The sequence below is a fragment of the Scyliorhinus torazame genome, chromosome 3 (genome assembly GCF_047496885.1).
Source record: "Scyliorhinus torazame isolate Kashiwa2021f chromosome 3, sScyTor2.1, whole genome shotgun sequence".
NCBI classification, from domain to species: domain Eukaryota; kingdom Metazoa; phylum Chordata; class Chondrichthyes; order Carcharhiniformes; family Scyliorhinidae; genus Scyliorhinus; species Scyliorhinus torazame.
The window spans coordinates 22,848,081-22,866,631 of NC_092709.1; the positions used below are offsets into that span (position 1 = coordinate 22,848,081).

Sequence of the window (18,551 nt, forward strand, 5' to 3'; positions counted from 1 at the left end):
TACTTTGCATTCCTCTCCAAGGGAACAGTGCAAAGATATGAAACAATAGCAAGGCAGGTGCCAGGGCACTCAGGCTTCCTTTTGACAGTCTGTTTGCCATGTTTAAAGTGAAAGGGGTAGAAACTGGGATGTGATTTAACTGCTGATGAGAGTAGCAGTAAGAAGCACAACCAAGGGGGCGATTCTCCACCCGCCTTGTGCCCGGCGCACATCCCGCTATTCAAAGAGAATTCCAGGAGAGCCCCTGGGCGCGATTCTCCACTCCCGCGCCGGTTGGGAGAATCGCCTGGGCCGCCAAAATTTCCCGCGACGCCGGTCCGACGCCCTCCGCGATTCTCCCAAGCGGCAGGAACGGCCCCGTCGAGTTCCGCGGGCCGCAGACACCCAAAATGGCGATTCTCCGGCACCTCTGCTATTCTCAGGCCCGGATGGGCCGAGTGGCCATCCCAAAATGGCGGGTTCCCCCCGGCGCCGTCCACACCTGGTCACTGCCGTCGGGAACAGCGCGGGAACGCTGGGGGGGGGGGGGCTGCAGGGGGGGAGGGGAGGGGGGATCCTGCACCGGGGGGTACCTCAGATGTGGGGTGGCCTGCGATCGGTGCCCACCGATCGTCGGGCCGTCCTCTCTGAAGGAGGACCTCCTTCCTTCTGCAGCCCCGCAAGGTCCATCTGCCATCTTCTTGCAGGGCGGACTCGGAGAGGACGGCAACCCGCGCATGCGCGGGTGACGGCAGTTATGCGCCGCCGGCCGTGTCATCTATGCGGCGCCGCCTTTACGCGGCGACAAGGCCTGGCGCGTGTAGATGACGCGGCCCCGCTCCTAGCCCATTATCGGGCCCTGAATCGGTCGGGATAGGGGCCGTTTCGCGCCGTCTTGAACCTCGACGGCATTCACGACGGCGTGGGACTTCGACGCGGGAGTGGAGAATCCCGCCCAGTAAATGGGGTTGGTGCTCTAAGCCGAAGGGACCGCAATGCTCCTGGCCCATGGCACCAGATGTAGCCTGGTCCATGCCCTCACTGGCACTGCCAGGATGTAGGGTGGAACTGTCAGGGTGCCAAAGTGCACTGCCAAGAGGGGGGGCCTGAGAGGGTGCATGGCCATGAAAATCTGGGATTGGTGGGGGGGGGGGGGGGGGGGGGGTATTTTTGTAAGGGCCATGAAGAATCCAGCACGAGTTTTAAGGATACAAAGTAATAACATTTATTTACTATAACATATATACATAACAGTAGTAGTAACTTCCCTTGCTACATACTCCTTTCTGCTGGTTCCTGAACTGGCCAGATTTATTTATACTAGGAGTTTACTAGTGGTTTCTCCGCCCCCCTCATTGGGGAAGCTCATACTCCCACAGGATTGTGGGATAGTCATTAGTCCCCAGCCAATGGTAAGTAGGCAGGTTATAACAGGTATGAAGGGCGGCCTAAAGGGGGTATGAAGGGGTGTAGGCCAAAAAGAGGGGACGTGGAGGGGGACCTCAAAATGGAAGCTTTAAAGGGGGGACTTCGGCGACCCCATAGTGGGATGCTGGTCACTTGCTGGGGGGTGGGGGTTCTGGTATCAGTGATGGTGGGGGGAGGGTTTCTGCCACTGAGTGGGGGGGGTGGGGGGAGGGGCGGCTGCAGAGTTGTCTGGAGACCGACCCTCTGACAGAGCACTGCACCAAAGCCCACTTCTCACCCTATTCCAATAACCCCTTAACCTAACCTGCACATTCTTGGAGACTAATGGGAAATTTAGCATGACCAAGGGGCGGCACATGGCACAGAGGTTAGCACTGCTGCCTACGGCGCCGAGGACCCAGGTTCGAATCCCTGCCCTGGGTCACTGTCCGTGTGGCGTTTGCACATTCTCCCCGTGTCTGCGTGGGTTTCACCCCCACAACCCAAAGATGGGCAGGTTAGGTGGACACACTAAATGGCCCCTTAATACAAAAAAAGAAATAATTGGGTATTCTAAATTTATTTTAAAAAAATTTCGCATGGCCAATCCACCTAGCCTGCACATCTCTGGACTGTGGAGGAAACCGGAGCACCCAGAGGAAACCTAAGCAGACACGGGGAGAAAGTGCAAACTCCACACAGACAGTCATCCGAGGCTGGAATTGAACGCGGGTCCCTGGCTCTGTCAGGCAGCAGTGCTAACCACTGCGCCGCCCTGCCGCCTCAGGGTTGATTTTGCAATTTCCATTGCTCCATCATTGCTGGCTAAGGTATTACTGGCTTAGCCACTAAACCTTGGAGTTCTCCCTAAACATATATATTCTTTAAGATGCTCCTTGCAACCTACCTCTTTGACCAAGCTTGTGGTCACCTATCCAAGTATCTCCTCATGGTCCTCAATGTCAGATGTTGTTTGCTCCTGTGAAACTCTCCATTAAAGGGTGCCATATGAATGAAAGTCGGTGCTGTATCTTATAGGAATCCATGTCATGGTGAGCATATCATTCCTGCAATGATTCTGGACAGCTCACACATCCATGGGATATACAAATAAACAAGGAGCCTTCCAATCACCGCTGGACTGACCAATAGGAGAAGGAAGTGCACCTAACTTGGTTGCAAGTCTCCTTGTGGTGTGATGAGGTGGGAATTGTGCAAGTTCTCCATTCTGTACTGTCAGTGGGAGGAGCGCTCTTTGCGTTCTGAAGTTTATAGAACACTACAATTGTGTCATTCCATTCTCTCTCACACAAGGCAACGAGGGCAAACTTTTCTTCACTGAAGTCTTTTTGGAATTTGTCCTCCAGCGTTTCTTCAAATACTTCAGAAAAACCAGCTCAGCAGGAATTAAAACATTTCAGTCAAGCTGACCGAGCATTGGCTGACTGTTGCTTCGAGGTAAGTTATGTGGCAAGTCTTTCGGACAAGGCTGAGGCATTCATGTAAAAACTTTAATGAAGGTTTAAAATGACACAAAGGGAAAGTTCAATTGGTAAATTGAATAAAAGAGAAACTTGCATTTGCTTGACACAACCTCAGGACTGTGGTAAACCACTGTTAGTGTATCATATTTATTGTGGTAAACTGTTACTGTACTGTGGTAAACCACTGCCTGATGGCTCCGCCTGTGGCTCCTCCCCTCGAGCTCGGTATAAAGGTGGCTGACTTCCGGCCCTGCCCCAGTTCGGGATCAGTGGCCAGGAGGCTTTCGGTTTAGCTTATTAAAGCCACAGTTTTGTTCACTACTCGTCTTGTGTTAATTGATGGCACATCAAGGACGTCCTACAGTGCTCGACATCCAATTAAGTACTTTTGAAGTGTCGTCACTCTCAGAATTTAGGAAAAGTGGCAGCCAATTTGAGCACAGAAAGCTCCCACAAACAGAAATACATTAAAGGCTGGATAATCCATTTTAGTGATGTTGGTTCAGGGATAATTATCAGCCAGAATTCCAGGGGTAATTGCTCTGTTCTTTCACAAAATAGCGCTCGATCAGGCGAACGGGGCCTTTGTTTAACCTTTCATCTGAAAGACTTGCTGACCTCTGACAGGGCAGGGCTCCCTCAGTACTGCACTGCATTGTCAACCGAGATTCTTGTGCTCAAATTTCTGGATTGGGGACTTGAACCCATACTGTCCAGAATTAGAGGCAAGCATGTTATCTGTAGTATTAGGATGTTCCGGAAGGGTAAGTGTGGTACTAGGGAAACAATATCACCCACATGATGATCTAGAGAGTTACATGGGAGTAGTAGAGTGTAGTCGTAAGTCTGGTAGAAGTCAGCATGAAAGATAAAAATGGAGGTCGAGAGAAAGCACGGAATTATGGATCAGTAAACCTGACGTCAGTAGGGGGGAATATTCTAGAACCCATGATCAAAGATTTTATAGCAGGGCACTTAGAAAACAGTGGCAGGATCGGACAGAGCCAGCATGGGTTTCTGAACTTTGGAGGGAGTGCAGCGAAAATTTACAAGACTGATTCCTGGGATGGCAGAACTGACGTACGAGAAGAGATTGAATCAGTTAGGATTGTATTCACTGGCGTTTAGAAGAATGAAGGGGGGAATGTCATAGAAACCCATAACATTCTAACAGGACTGGACAGGGTTGATGCAGGAAGGATGTTCGAGATGGTGGGGGTGTCCAGAACCAGGGGACACAGTCTGAGGCTACGGGATAGACCATTTAGGACAGAGATGAGGAGAAATTTCTTCACCCAGAGAGTGGTGAGCCTAAGGAACTGTTACCACAGGATGTATTTGAGCCCAAAACAACGTATGGTTTCAAGAAGCAGTTAGATATAGCACATAGGGCGAAGGGGATCAAAGGATATCGGGGGGGAAAGCAGGATTAGGCTACTGAGTTGTGTGATCAGCCATGAAGGGCCGAATGGCCTCCTTCTACTCCTATCTTATCTATGTTTCTGCACCACATTGTCAGGATTGTATCTTGTACATATTCTCCGGCCTCCCAGACGCAATTTTCTTGGTGGCAATAGGTGGCACCAGTCACTAGAGGCTGAATTCTCTGCTTCTGTCGCTGACAATGGAATTTCCCATAAAGCCCCACCCCCCCGCCCCCACCCCACAGGCAGGAGTGCATTGTCTGCAGAACCAGAGAATCCTGCCGCCAGCGAATAGCCAGAGAATTCACAACAAACTCAATAATTTATGAGGTGCTCGTAGCTCAGGGGCAAGATTCTCTGACCCCCCGCCGGGTCGGAGATTTCCCTCGCACATCACTCCATTCTTTGAAAAACATCCACATTTATTTCCTCAGGGAATGAAATTTCTAATGTGCATACCATGGGTTTCAACAAAAGTTTCATATTAATTTTTCACAATATTATTACATTTTATGACAGCCATAACTCAATTGATAGTGTTGTACAGTTGTATGCTGTCCCATGAAGAGGTCTGTATCATTGAACAATAACTGTTTATTAATAAGACATAAGTATATGTATAGTTTGTTGTGACAGCAAGGTCTGACATTTATAGCACCAAAATGTTTCTCCGTGCAAGTTGTGGTTGAGTGGGTAGCACTCTTGCCTCTGAGGGTTAAGGTTGCAGTTTAAGTCCCACTCCAGGGCCTGAGCACAAACATCTAGGTTGATACTTGAGTGCAGTACTGAGGGAATGCTGCAATGTTGGAGGTTGCTGTCTTTCAGATGCTAAACGGAGGCCCTGTTTTCCCACTCAGGTGGATGTATAAGATCCAGTGGCACTATTCTGAAGAAAGGCAGGTGAGTTATCCTTGGTCTCCTGGATAATGTTTATCCTTCAAACAACATCTCCAAAACAGATTACCGGTCATTACTACATTGTTGTTTGTTGGATTGCGCCGTGTGAGATTTAGCTGCCTTATTTCCTCTATCACAACATTGACTAAACGTCAAAAAGTACTTTGTTGACGATACAGCACTTTTGAATGGTCTGAGGCCAGGAGGGCTACAATATTAGCGCTAGTCTTTCTTTCTGTAGCGAATGGAATCACAACTAAGGGTGACCGAAATAGGAGAATTTTTATAGCAGGATTTCGCCAAAATCCTCAAATTGCATTTATATATCACCTTTAATGCAGTAAATTATCCCAAGGCACTGATTTTCAATGGACTCTTTCGATACGAAAGTGTTGCTGTAGACTGTCGGCCAACTGAAGAGGCTCCTTGAGCAACAAGCCTATAAGATCAGGGTGAACATCATCGGCAAGCTCGCTAAATGTTTCCTCAAATATTAAGTTAATTTCTCTTTTCCTTTGAGGCTGCTTCTGTCATGGTGCCTTAATAGATAAATGCATAAATCTCAACCTAATTGTTATCCAACACCTCCTGTTTGTTGGCATCAACTAAGGACAGGACTGGGCTTAGCTGTGATTCTTTGAAACTGACTTGCCAAGATCTTGTCAAGGCTCATGTCTAAATGTTGAAGCAAAAGTGCATTTAATGTCTGTCTCCTTCCCAGACTGTCATTGTTTTGAGCACCAGGATTGTGGATGTACAACCATTTAAAGTTCATCCCTTTAACTGCTTACATTTTGACACATAGTGTTCTGAGTTTTGCCTTCTTGATTGAATCCTGTCTGAAAATGCTAACTTTATCAGGATTTGAATCCTCAACAGTATTTGCACCAGAAATGTATTTTGTGTTATTGAGTGGTAGTGGCTTGATGTGTTTTGTGCTCTTCAAAGTTAGGCTAATTTGGAAATTTATCAAGTCCGTGAACTGCATGCATGAACTGAAACCCCTTGATCGCTTTACCCTATGTTTTGTGCTTAAATTCATATATACATGGTAGCACAGTGGGTAGCACTGTTGCTACACAGCCCCAGGTTCAATTCCCGGCTTGGGTCACTGTCTGTGTGGAGACTGCACTTTCTCCCTGTGTCTGCGTGGGTTACTTCCGCGTGTTCCGGTTTCCTCCCAAAAGACATGCTGTTAGGTGAATTGGATATTTTGAATTCTCCCTCTGTGCACCTGAACAGGTGCCGGAATGCGTCGACTAGGGGCTTTCACAGTAACTTCATTGCAGTGTTAATGTAAGCCTACTTGTGACAATAAAGATTGTTATTATTACATTTGATGTGGGCACAATAAAACTGCTTTGGTAATGAAGTTTTGCAATGTGAGTGATGCACGTAAAATGTCACAAGGTGTCAGATGGGAGAAAACCCTCTTGGAATTGAACAAGACCTGTTTTACAATACAGGAATATCTCCAGTACGAGGATTCAAGAAACTGCCTTAAAAATCAAGGTGTCAAAATCCAGGATGAGATGCCAAGGGAATTCAGTAGAGTGACACTAGGGACAAGGCACTTCGGTTATGTGGAGACACTAGAGAAGCTGGGGATATTATCCTTGGAGCAGACCAAGTAAGGGGAATTTAATAATAATTTTTATTAGTGTCACAAGTAGGCAATGGAGTTACTGTGAAAATTCCCTCGATGTCACACGTCATCACCTGTTCAGGTACACTGGTGAGAATTCAGAATGTCCAAATCACCTGCTAAGTACATCTTTCGGGACTTGTGGGAGAAAACCCGGAGGAAACCCACACAGACACGGGGAGACCGTGCAGACTCCTCACAGACAATGACCCAAGCCGGGAATCAAACCCAGGTCCCTGGCACTGCGAAGCCACAGTGCTAACCACGGTGTTACCGTGCTGCCCAAATAGTAGCGTTCAAAATTGTTTTGATAGTGTAAGTAAGGAGAAACTTTTTGATATTGGTTGGCGAAGAGAGGGTGCTGATAGAACCAAAGAGAAGGTGAGCATTTTTTTTCAATAGTAATTTTTTCCAATAATAATTTAAAAAAGGAATTGGATATACACGTGAAAGAAATTGTAATGGGAAATGAGCAGGGGAGTTTGTTAACTGGATAGCTCTTTCAGAGAGCTGGTATAGGGAGGATGGGCAAATGGCCTGCTCTGTAAGCTGCTTTGATTCTATGAACAACCTGCATAAAAAGCCACGTGTCTATAATGACCACCTATTGGTCGTTCGAATGGTATATTATTGAACGACACACGTGTAGCAAATAACTGCCTAGTTCAGTGCGCGCGTTTAATCGAGTGCTATGAGGAAAGGTTCCTATTCTGGATTCTGCCCTTGCATTGCTAATACTCTCTCCAGGACAGCTGTCAGAACAGTTCCCAGGACAAACTGATTCTTTATTCAGTGCCTTTTGTTAGCCTATATTCTCAGTGTTCCTGCTTGCCTCCGAAAGACGTTCCAAGTCAAACGACATTGCTGGGAGCTCATTAAATTTCTTATTAGGACATCTTGATCTTCGGTGAGATACTCCGTTTGGCAGGAAATATTGGAGTAACTGCCAATTTTGTCAGTCGAAATGCATTATTATTGTCTACAAATTATCTCTTATCCTGAATAACTTTAATGCAGAAATATCCATGAATGTCCTTTCTAACTCACGCATACATATGGGATTTATTTGGATTTTAAAAAGGTAATAAAAAGAAGGAAGACGCGTTTATATAATGTCCTTCATGACCGCAGGATGTTCCAAAGCACTTTACTGTCAGTGTAAGCTGCTCTTTTGAAGTGTAGTCATTGTTGTAATGTAGGGAACACAGCAGCCAATTTGTGCAAAGCAAGATTCCACAATCTGAATTGAGATAATGACCAGATAATCTGTTTGAGTGTTATTGGTTGAGGGGTAAATATTGGCCAGGACCCAACGAACTCCACTGCCCTTCAATACAGTGCCATGGGATCTTATCACTTGAGAGAGAGCAGTCGGAGCCTTGGTTTGAAATCTCAACCGCAGGACAGCGAGCGGATTTCAACCCAAAAATGTCTTTGTGCACGATTCTCCGGAAAGATTTCTAAGTGCAGTAGCGAGCAGGGATAGCAGTGAGCTTCCCGGTGCCCAGCCCAGCGAGGCCTGCAGTGCTATTCAACGTTGATTGGTTCACTTAAAGAGGCCTCACGAGCTTCTCGGCATAAATAACGGCTCGCCAGCTGAATCGCTGGCACCGCGCTTGCCAGCCGCCCGCCAACAAGGTCGAGCAGCACCGAAGCTGCACTTGCCCAGCCAACCCCAGCCAGCTCACAGCAATGTCACCGAGGAGACCAGCCCCGAGATTCGGAGATGCTGACCTGGGGAGGCTGCTAAACGCAGTGGAGGCCAGGAGGGATATCCTCTTCCCCCGAGGGAGGGTCAGCCATAGGGGACCCAGTGCTGCCTGAGACGAGGTGGCGGCGGCTGTGAGCGTGGGAGTGTGACCAGGAGGAATTGCCTCCAGTGCAGGAAAAAGGTCAATGACCCAAACCGAGCAGCATGAGTGAGTAGACACCAACGACCCCCCCCCCCCCCTTACCCACGAGACCTTTCCGCCCCCACAGGAGTGTGTACTTCCCTCCCCTTTCAACCCTTCCTCCGCCCTCTCTCCCTTCAACCCCCCACTCCTTCACACATTCCGTACCACCACTGTGAACCACCTGTGTGACTAATGATGCCCTCTCTGTGTCTCCTCAGGAAAAGCTCTTCCACAGTCGCTGGGAGAAGGCCCAGACTGGCGGAGGGATGCCAGACATCAGGATCCTCATCACCTTTGAGGAGCGTGCCTTGGAGGTGACTGGGTGGCCGAGGACAGCGTGGTCACCAACGCGGAGGCTGGTGGTACCCTCTCCTGACTCCGAGGAGAACACCTCGGAGGAGAGCTCCGAGGATGCCACCATAATAGTCCACAGCTGTCATCCCCACCCTCCACCAGCACAGAGACACTCACCTCGGTGGGAAGTGTTAGTGGTCAGACTTCTGAGGCACAATCTGGTGAGCCCCTCACAGCTGATGGTCACCATCTGATGGAGGCAGGAACTCCCAGGTGAGACAGCAGTTGCAGGGCTGCTGGATTCCAGGACCCAGGTGCATTCTGGGGACACACCTGGATGTAGTGGTAGAGCTAGGAGGGCAAAGCACTTCATGGATCCATGAGGACAGCAGGGAGGGGGGGAGGAGGGGGGGTAGGTAGGGAGTGAAGGGGCAGGTGGTGGGGGAGGGGACAGCACCATTGGGAGATTGGAGAATTGTTAAACACAACAAACATCTCATCAGTGCCAGCGTGACCACTTGCTGGGGAGGCCGCTGAATGAGGTTTGGTTGAAGCTTGCGAGACGTTTTGATCATTGCAAATCTCGCAAGAGGCCTCTGCGAGATTCAAAGGCCTCATCCAGACACCAAGTCAGGCGCGACGAGGTCGTTAAATTATGCCCGGCACCTCTGACAGTGCAGCGCTCCCTTACTCCCTTATGGGGCGGCACGGTAGCACAGTCGTTAGCACTGTTGCTTTACAGTGCCAGGGGTCCCAGGTTCGATTCCCGCTTGGGTCACTGCCTCTGCGAAGTCTGCATGTTCTTCTCGTGTCTACGTGGGTTTCCTCCGGGTGCTCAGGTTACCTCCCACAAGTCCCGAAAGACGTATTGTTAGGTAATTTGGACATTCTGAATTCTCTCTCTGTGTACCCGAACAGGCGCCGGAGTGTGGCGACTAGGGGATTTTCACAGTAACTTCAGTGCATTATTAATGGACATGGTAGCACAATGGTTGGCACTGCTGCTTCACAGCGACAGGGTACCGGGTTTGATTCCCGCTTCGGCCACTGTCTGTGCGGAGTCTGCACGTTCTCCCCGTGTCTGCGCGGGTTTCCACTGGGTGCTCCGCTTTCCTCCCACAAGTCCCAAAAGACTGCTTGCTAGGTGAATTGGACATTCTGAATTCTCCCTCAGTGTACCCAAACAGGGGCCGGAGTGTGGCGACTGGGGGATTTTCACAGTAACTTCATTGCAGTGTTAATGTAAGCCTACTTGTGACAGTAATAAAGATTATTATTATTGTACTGATGGATTGTGGGATCAAGCGGGGCTTGAACCCACAGTTTTTTAGCTCAAAGAGAAAAATGTTATCATTGAACCATGGGGTGGTCTCAAACTTCTATGTTCTGTTGATTTGACCTTGATTTAATCCAGCAAGAACAAATGCCTGCCATGGGCCTGACCAGGATAAAAACTAAATTCTCCCAAGTTTTCTGATCTCTATCATTCCACTGCTCTCTAAATCAGGTCACAAAGAAGACAAGCATTGGTCCCACTGAGCTATTGGGGTAGCGAGCACAAATGACCCAAATACCATTTCCTTTTCTACACAGTTGAAAAATTTCATTTGAAAAAATGTGGCACTAGATAAATCAATCTCTAAATGCACAAATCAATTGAATTCAGACTGAGAGGGCACAAGAACAGATGGCAGAATATTCCAGAATGTCAGAAAGTGCTAAACACTTGAAGGGATTATCCCATGGGAGCATTTAGCATCATTTATTGTTTGAAATATTAAATAGCTGATTGCCTTCATTAAGGAAAATGAGCTCGAGGACAGAAGTTGTGAGTAATATCATTTACTTAACAAATCCAGGATAAAAATAAGTAAGCAACCAACATGTGTTCACATTTCCTGCAAACGAATTGGCTTATCTTCCAGATTGAATCTGTCACGTTTATAATGAACACTGTTATCTAATTTAATGACACCCAGTTACAAAATAATCCGGTATGTACCAACAAATTTCTGCAGTTAAGTTAGTTGAGGAAAGTTAGTCGCTAATCTTTGTCGCTTGATCGCTTGATCTTAGTCGCTAGTACTTAACTGAGCTGATTTTACAACCGTATCCTACACAACACTTGTGGGTCACATTGCAGCTCCCAGGAATCTCTAAATCCACTTACGTTGACATGCTTCTGCGTGCGCAGTGATCCAGTTTGCCTGCGATGGGTCAGTGGACTCCAGGAGTAACTGTCCTCCACTCCTGTGGAAATTACTTGAATAGATGCCCATGGTCAGAAAAAGGGATTCAGTTGTGAAAGACTATGTGGGACTTAAGCGTTCTGCACACTAAAATAGAAAGAAAAGAACTAACGTTATTGTACAGTTATTGTTCTTGCGTTCAACACCGCCCCCCTCTCAACACAACAATCCGGTCAGACTCCTATTCATTGACGACAACTCCGCATTCAACACCATAAACCCAGCCAAGCTCATATCAAAACTCCAAAACCTCGGAGTTGGCCCCTCCCTCTGCAACTGGATCCTCGACTTCCTGAGCCATAGACCACAATCAGTAAGGAGAAACAACAACACCTCCTCCACGATAGTCCTCAATACCGGGACCCCGCAAGGCTGCGCACTTAGCCCCTTACTACACTCCCTATACACACACGCCTCTGTGGCAAAATCTTTAATATATATTTCCTTTCTTACTTCTGCTCTCCAAACATCTTTATAAAACTGCCTATGTCTTTATGGTGCCACTTACCTGCACACGTACTTTCAGGAAATCCAGTACGACCAGCATGTCAGGTCGGACATTAAAACCTGGTACCGTGGCAACAGTTGGTCGTGCTACTTGTGAAGGCAAGCATCCAGCAGAGGGCAGTAGAGCGGAGCTGCTGATTGGCTGTTGCGGGGGACATTTGCATACATGCATTGTGGTCACCGTAACTTGAAGGTGTACCTGTGCAAGAGACCCGAGCTGTTCAAGTGAAGGCAAGCATCCAGCAGAGGTCTGTAGAGCAGAGCTGCTGATTGGCTGTTGTGGGGGAAATTTGCATACGTGCATTGCGGTCACCGTAACTTGAAGGTGTACCTGTGCAAGAGACCCTAGCTGTTCAAGTGATGGCAAGCATCCAGCAGAGGGCAGTAGAGCAGAGCTGCTGATTGGCTGTTGCGGGGGAAATTTGCATACGTGCATTGTGGTCACCGTAACTTGAAGGTGGTTTGTGGAGGAGCTGTTGTCAAATGACACTTAAACCTGAAACACTTCTTCAGTGTTTCCCTTCCTACCCCCTCCTCTCACCAAAAAACAAAAACCGCTGTAAGGATCCGAGCCGAGATGAAGGCTCGATGATAGGTAGAAGTTGAACTGTGACATCACAGCCTGCAGGTAAGTGTTTGACTGATGACTGGTAAGTAGTTTTTCTTTTCCCGGAGGTGTTATCATGTGGGGTGCAGTGGTTGCTGAGTGTATGCTTGCTGAGAAGGGGAGTAAATTTAAAAAAACTTACTGTAGGGAGTTTCCAGCTGAATCAAGTCGGAGTGAGGACACAGTGACTGCTGGGTAAGTAGTAAAGATTTAAATTGTTTGCGCAGGCCCATAACAGCTGATTGCTGTTTTCGTGTGGGGTGCAGTGGTTGCTGGTTAAGTGTTTATTTTAACCTGTATTTAAGTAAACCCTAGACACTACACTTGTAGTGTCCCCCACCCTTCCACCTCCTTTAACCTAAGGGATAGAGCGAATCACAGGTAAACTCTTTCTTTCTTTTTCTTTTTTATCCAGAGGGGATGGCAGGAAAGGTAGTGCAATGTTCCTCATGCAGATTGTTTGAGGTGAGGGACGCCATCAGTGTCCCTGCTGATTTCATCTGTGGGAAGTACACCCATCTCCAGCTCCTCAGAAACTGCGTTAGGGAACTGGAGCTGGAGCTGTATGAACTTCGGAGGCAGAGGTGGTTATAGATAGAAGCTTCAGGGATGTAGTTACTCTGAAGAATAAAGATAGATGGGTGATGGTTGAGGGGCTGGGAGGAAGTACTCAGTACAGGGATCCCCTGTGGTCGTTTCCCTTAGTAACAAGCATACCGCTTTGGATACTGTTGGGGGGGGGGGACTTACCAGGGGTACGCCATGGGATACAGGTCTCTGGCACAGAGTCTGTCCCTGTTGCTCAGAAGGGAAGTGGGGAGAGGAGTAGAGCATTAGTCATTGGAGACTCCATAGTTAGGGGGATAGATAGGAGATTCTGTGGGAACGAGAGAGACCCGCGGTTGGTGTGTTGCCTCCCAGGTGTCAGGGCCCGTGATGTCTCGGATCGTGTTTTGGGGACCCTTAAGGGGGAGGGGGAGCAGCCCCAAGTCGTGGTCCACAGAGTTACCAACGACATAGGTAGGAAAAGGGATAGGGATGTAAGGCAGGAATTCAGGAAGTTAGGGTGGAAACTTAGATCTAGGACAAACAGAGTTGTTATCTCTGGGTTGTTACCCATGCCACGTGATAGCGAGACGAGGAATAGGGAGAGAGAGGAGTTGAACACGTGGCTACAGGGATGGTGCAGGAGGGAGGGTTTCAGATTTCTGGATAATTGGGGCTCATTCTGGGGTCGGTGGGACCTCTACAAATGGGATGGTTTACACCTGGACCAGAAGGGTACCAATATCCTGGTGGGGAAAGTTGCTAATGCTCTTTGGGAGGGTTTACACTAGTTCAGCAGGGGATTGGGAACCTGAATTGTAGCTCCAGTATACAGGAGGTTGAGAGTAGTGAGGTCATGAGTAAGGTTCCAAAGTTTGCAGGAGTGTACCGGCAGGCAGGAAGGTGGTTTAAAGTGTGTCTTCTTCATTGCCAGGAGCATCCGGAATAAGGTGGGTGAACTTGCGGCATGGGTTGGTACCTGGGACTTCGATGTTGTGGCCATTTTGGAGACATGGATAGAGCAGGGACAGGAATGGTTGTTGCAGGTGTCAGGGTTTAGATATTTCAGTAAGCTCAGGGAAGGTGGTAAAAGAGGGGGAGGGGTGGCATTGTTAGTCAAAGACAGCATTACAGTGGCAGAAAGGATGTTTGATGAGGACTCGTCTACTGAGGTAGTATGGGCTGAGGTTAGAAACAGGAAAGGAGAGGTCACCTTGTTAGGCCTCCGAAAAGTTCCAGAGATGTAGAGGAAAGGATTGCAAAGTTGATTCTGGATAGGAGTAAAAGCAACAGGATAGTTGTTATGGGGGACTTTAACTTTCCAAATGTTGACTGGAAAAGCTATAGTTCGAGTACTTTAGATGGGTCCGTTTTTGTCCAATGTGTGCAGGAGGGTTTCCTGACACAGTATGTAGATAGGCCGACGAGAGGCGAGGCCATATTGGATTTGGTACTGGGTAATGAACTAGGACAGGTGTTAGATTTGGAGGCACTTTGGTGATAGTGACCACAATTCGATTACGTTTACTTTAGTGATGGAAAGGGATAGGTATATACCGCAGGGCAAGATTTATATCTGGGGGAAAGGTAATTATGATGCGATGGGGCAAGACTTCGGATGCATCGGATGGAGAGGAAAACTGCAGGGGATGGACACAATGGAAATGTGGAGCTTGTTCAAGGAACAGCTACTGCGTGTCCTTGATAAGTACGTACCTGTCAGGCATGGAGGAAGTGGTCGAGTGAGGGAACCATGGTTTACTAAAGCAGTCGAAACACTTGTCAAGAGGAAGAAGGAGGCTTATGTGAAGATGAGACATGAAGGTTCAGTTAGGGCGCTCGAGAGTTACAAGTTAGCTAGGAAAGACCTAATGAGAGAGCTAAGAAGAGCCAGGAGGGTGCAAGAGAAGTCTTTGGCAGGTAGAATCAAGGCTAACCCTAATGCTTTCTATAGATATGTCAGCAATAAAAGAATGACTAGGGTAAGAGTAGGGCCAGTCAAGGAGAGTAGTGGGAAGTTGTGCGGGGAGTCCGAGGAGATAGGAGAGGTTCTAAATGAATATTTTTCGGCAGTATTCACACAGGAAAAAGACAATGTTGTCGAGGAGAATACTGAGATTCAGGCTACTAGACTAGAAGGGCTTGAGGTTCATAAGGAGGAGGTGTTAGCAATTCTGGAAAGTGTGAAAATAGATAAGACCCCTAGGCTGGGTGGGATTTATCCTAGGATTCTCTGGGAAGCTAGGGAGGAGATTGCTGAGCCTTTGGCTTTGATCTTTAAGTCATCTTTGTCTCGAGGAATAGTGCCAGAAGACTGGAGGATAGCAAATGTTGTCCCCTTGTTCAAGAAGGGGAGTAGAGACAACCCCGGTTGTCTCTACTATAGACCAGTGAGCCTTACTTCTGTTGTGGGCAACGTCTTGGAAAGGTTTATAAGAGATAGGATGTATAATCATCTGGAAAGGAATAATTTGATTAGAGATAGTCAATATGGTTTAGTGAATGGTAGGTCGTGCCTCACAAACCTTATTGAGTTCTTTGAGAAGGTGACCAAACAGGTGGATGAGGGTAAAGCAGTTGATGTGGTGTATATGGATTTCAGTAAAGCGTTTGATAAGGTTCCCCACGGTAGGCTACTGCAGAAAATACGGAGGCATGGGATTCAGGGTGACTTAGCAGTTTGGATCAGAAATTGGCTAGCTGGAAGAAGGCAAAGGGTGGTGGTTGATGGGAAGTGTTCAGACTGGAGTCCAGTTACTAGTGGTGTACCACAAGGATCTGTTTTGGGGCCACTGCTGTTTTGTCATTTTTATAAATGACTGGAGGAGGGCGTAGAAGAAATTTGCAGATGACACTAAAGTCGGTGGAGTTGTGGACAATGCGGAAGGATGTTACAAGTTTCAGAGGGACATAGATAAGCTGCAGCACTGGGCTGAGAGGTGGCAAATGGAGTTTAATGCAGAAAAGTGTGAGGTGATTCATTTTGGAAGGAATAACAGGAAGACAGAGTACTGGGCTAATGGTAAGATTCTTAGCAGTGTGGATGAGCAGAGAGATCTTGGTGTCCATGTAAATAGATCCCTAAAAGTTGCCACCCAGGTTGAGAAGGTTGTTAAGAAGGCGTACGGTGTGTTAGCTTTTATTGGTAGAGGGATTGAGTTTCCGAGCCATGAGGTCATGTTGCAGCTGTACAAATCTCTGATGCGGCCGCATTTGGAGTATTGCGTGCAATTCTGGTTGCTGCATTATAGGAAGGATGTGGAAGCATTGGAAAGGGTGCAGAGGAGATTTACCAGAATGTTGCCTGGTATGGAGGGAAGATCTTATGAGGAAATTGAGGGACGTGAGGCTGTTTTCGTTAGATCGATGAGTCAAGTGCCGTATCCCGTTCGTACGAGAGCATTATTCAGCGTCTGTAGATGTCTGTTACGCATCTACAGACACTGAAAGATGCTCTCGTACGAACGGGATATGGCACTCGACTCATCGATCGACAGTTCCAACGCGCCACAGCAAAAAAACGCACCAACCTCCTCACAAGATAAACATGGGACACAACCGACAGAGTACCCTTCGTCGTCCAGTATTTCCCCGGAGCGGAGAAACTACGACATCTTCTTCGCAGCCTTCAACACGTCATCGATGAAGACGAAAATCTTGCCAAGGTCACTCCCACTACTTGCCTTCAAACAACCGTGCAACCTCAAACAAACCATTGTTTGCAGCAAACTACCCAGCCTTCAGAACAGCGACCACGACACCACACAACCCTGCCATGGCAATCTCTGCAAGACGTGCCAGATCATCGACATGGGTACCACCATTACACGTGAGAACACCACCCACCAGGTACGCGGTACATACTCGTGCGATTCGGCCAACGTTGTCTACCTCATATGCTGCAGGAAAGGATGTGCCGAAGTGTGGTACATTGGTGAAACCATGCAGGCACTGCGACAATCGATGAACGGACATTGTTCGACAATCGTCAGTCAGAAATGTTCCCTTCCAGTCGGGGAACACTTCAGCAGTCAAGGGCATTCAGCCTCTGATCTCAGGGTAAGCGTTCTCCAAGGTGGCTTTCAGGACGGGATACAACGCAGAATCGCCAAACAGAAACTTATCACCAAGTTCCGCACACATGAGTACGGCCTCAACCGGGAACTTGGATTCATGTCGCATTACATTCATCCCCCACCATCTGGCCTAGGCTTGTGAAATCCTACCAACTGTCCTGGTTTGAGACAATTCACACCTCTTTAACCTGGCATTACCCCTCTCTCTGGATCTGTAAAGACTTAATTACCTGCAAATGCTCGCATTCAAAGCATTGTCTTGTATCTTTGACTTTGTTTATATATATGTTTTTGGAACCTTCCTCTTCATTCACCTGAGGAAGGAGCAGTGCTCCGAAAGCTAGTGATTTGAAACAAACCTGTTGGACTTTAACCTGGTGTATTTAGACTTCTTGCTGTGCTCACCCCAGTCGAACGCCGGCATCTCCACACCATGGTTTCCGTTGAGTGTGTAGGCGAGAAGAGGCCAAGGTAATTTTCAATGCTGCCCAACCAATTGCGCCAGTAGTAGGCCAGGAAGAGCAGGAATGCAGTCACAGGCTCCTAAAGGATTAATGTCTTTTCCGGTCCCAACTTCCCCCTGATCTTGAGGGTTTCTACAACTTCTACCCAACTGCGCAATGCAAGGGCACCCCCCCCTGTCACCGACTGCCCTTAACCCTTCCTCCGACTAACTGCCAGGGACTGTTACAGTGGGTCCCTGGCACGACCTCCTGCAGTCAATGTCCTGTTCCCAGACTACATTATGAAATCAGCACTTTTAAATTCACTGAAATAATTGAAAACCATACAACTGGAATCTGATCCAATATTGCCCAAAGACAATCCCCAGGCATTCTAAAACATGCTGCTTATTACAACTGGGCTTTTCAACACATCCCTCCATTTTCTGTCCCTTTGTCACTCACAAGGCTGACGTTCATGTTTGAGCTAGCGTACATCCTTTACTGGCTCTCTATTTTGCTCACTCTCTGACCTATCTCTTTCTTATTCTGTCAGACTATCTGCTTCTCTGAATATTTTTCTATCTCTCAATCCATTTCTTAATCTGTTTCTCTCTAACTATTTAAAAAATATAATACCTTGGATGTGGTTCAATGTGAGTATTTACCAAAATAAATCATGCTTTACCTTGTTTTGAAGTGTATAGAAAAAAACAGAGCTCATAATTACTGTTGCAGTAGGGCTACCCTTGTGATTGTTGCAAGGAGTCACACTCATTACAGACTGGGATGTCGCTCAATAAGTTGTTTGTGCAGATTTAGACTTTGTCCTGTCACAAGGAGGACAAACACCGACTAGTTGGGCCGAATGGCCTGTTGTAACTTTACATTTGCGCAATAGGTTGTTATTGCAGATTTAGACTTTGTCCTGTCACAAGGAGGACAAACACTGACTAGTTGGGCCGAATGGCCTGTTGTAAATTTACATCGAATTAACTGCACAGAAACAGGCCACTTGGCCCGACCCGTCTATGTTAGTGTTTATGCTCCACAATAGCCTCCTCCCAACCCGTACCTCATCACACCCAATTGGCATAT

The 18,551-nt window shown here is 47.6% G+C and overlaps 1 protein-coding gene across 1 annotated transcript in view; it reads right to left on the reverse strand.

The window, feature by feature from the left end:
* LOC140408343 (uncharacterized) overlaps positions 1 to 18,551 on the reverse strand; it is a 191,197-nt gene that overhangs the window by 162,796 nt on the left and 9,850 nt on the right. The window contains exon 2 of the mRNA XM_072495406.1: positions 11,196 to 11,361. Within this exon, the coding sequence (XP_072351507.1) occupies positions 11,196 to 11,304 (109 nt within the window). The 5' untranslated portion in view covers positions 11,305 to 11,361. The remainder of the gene's footprint in view (positions 1 to 11,195; positions 11,362 to 18,551) is intronic.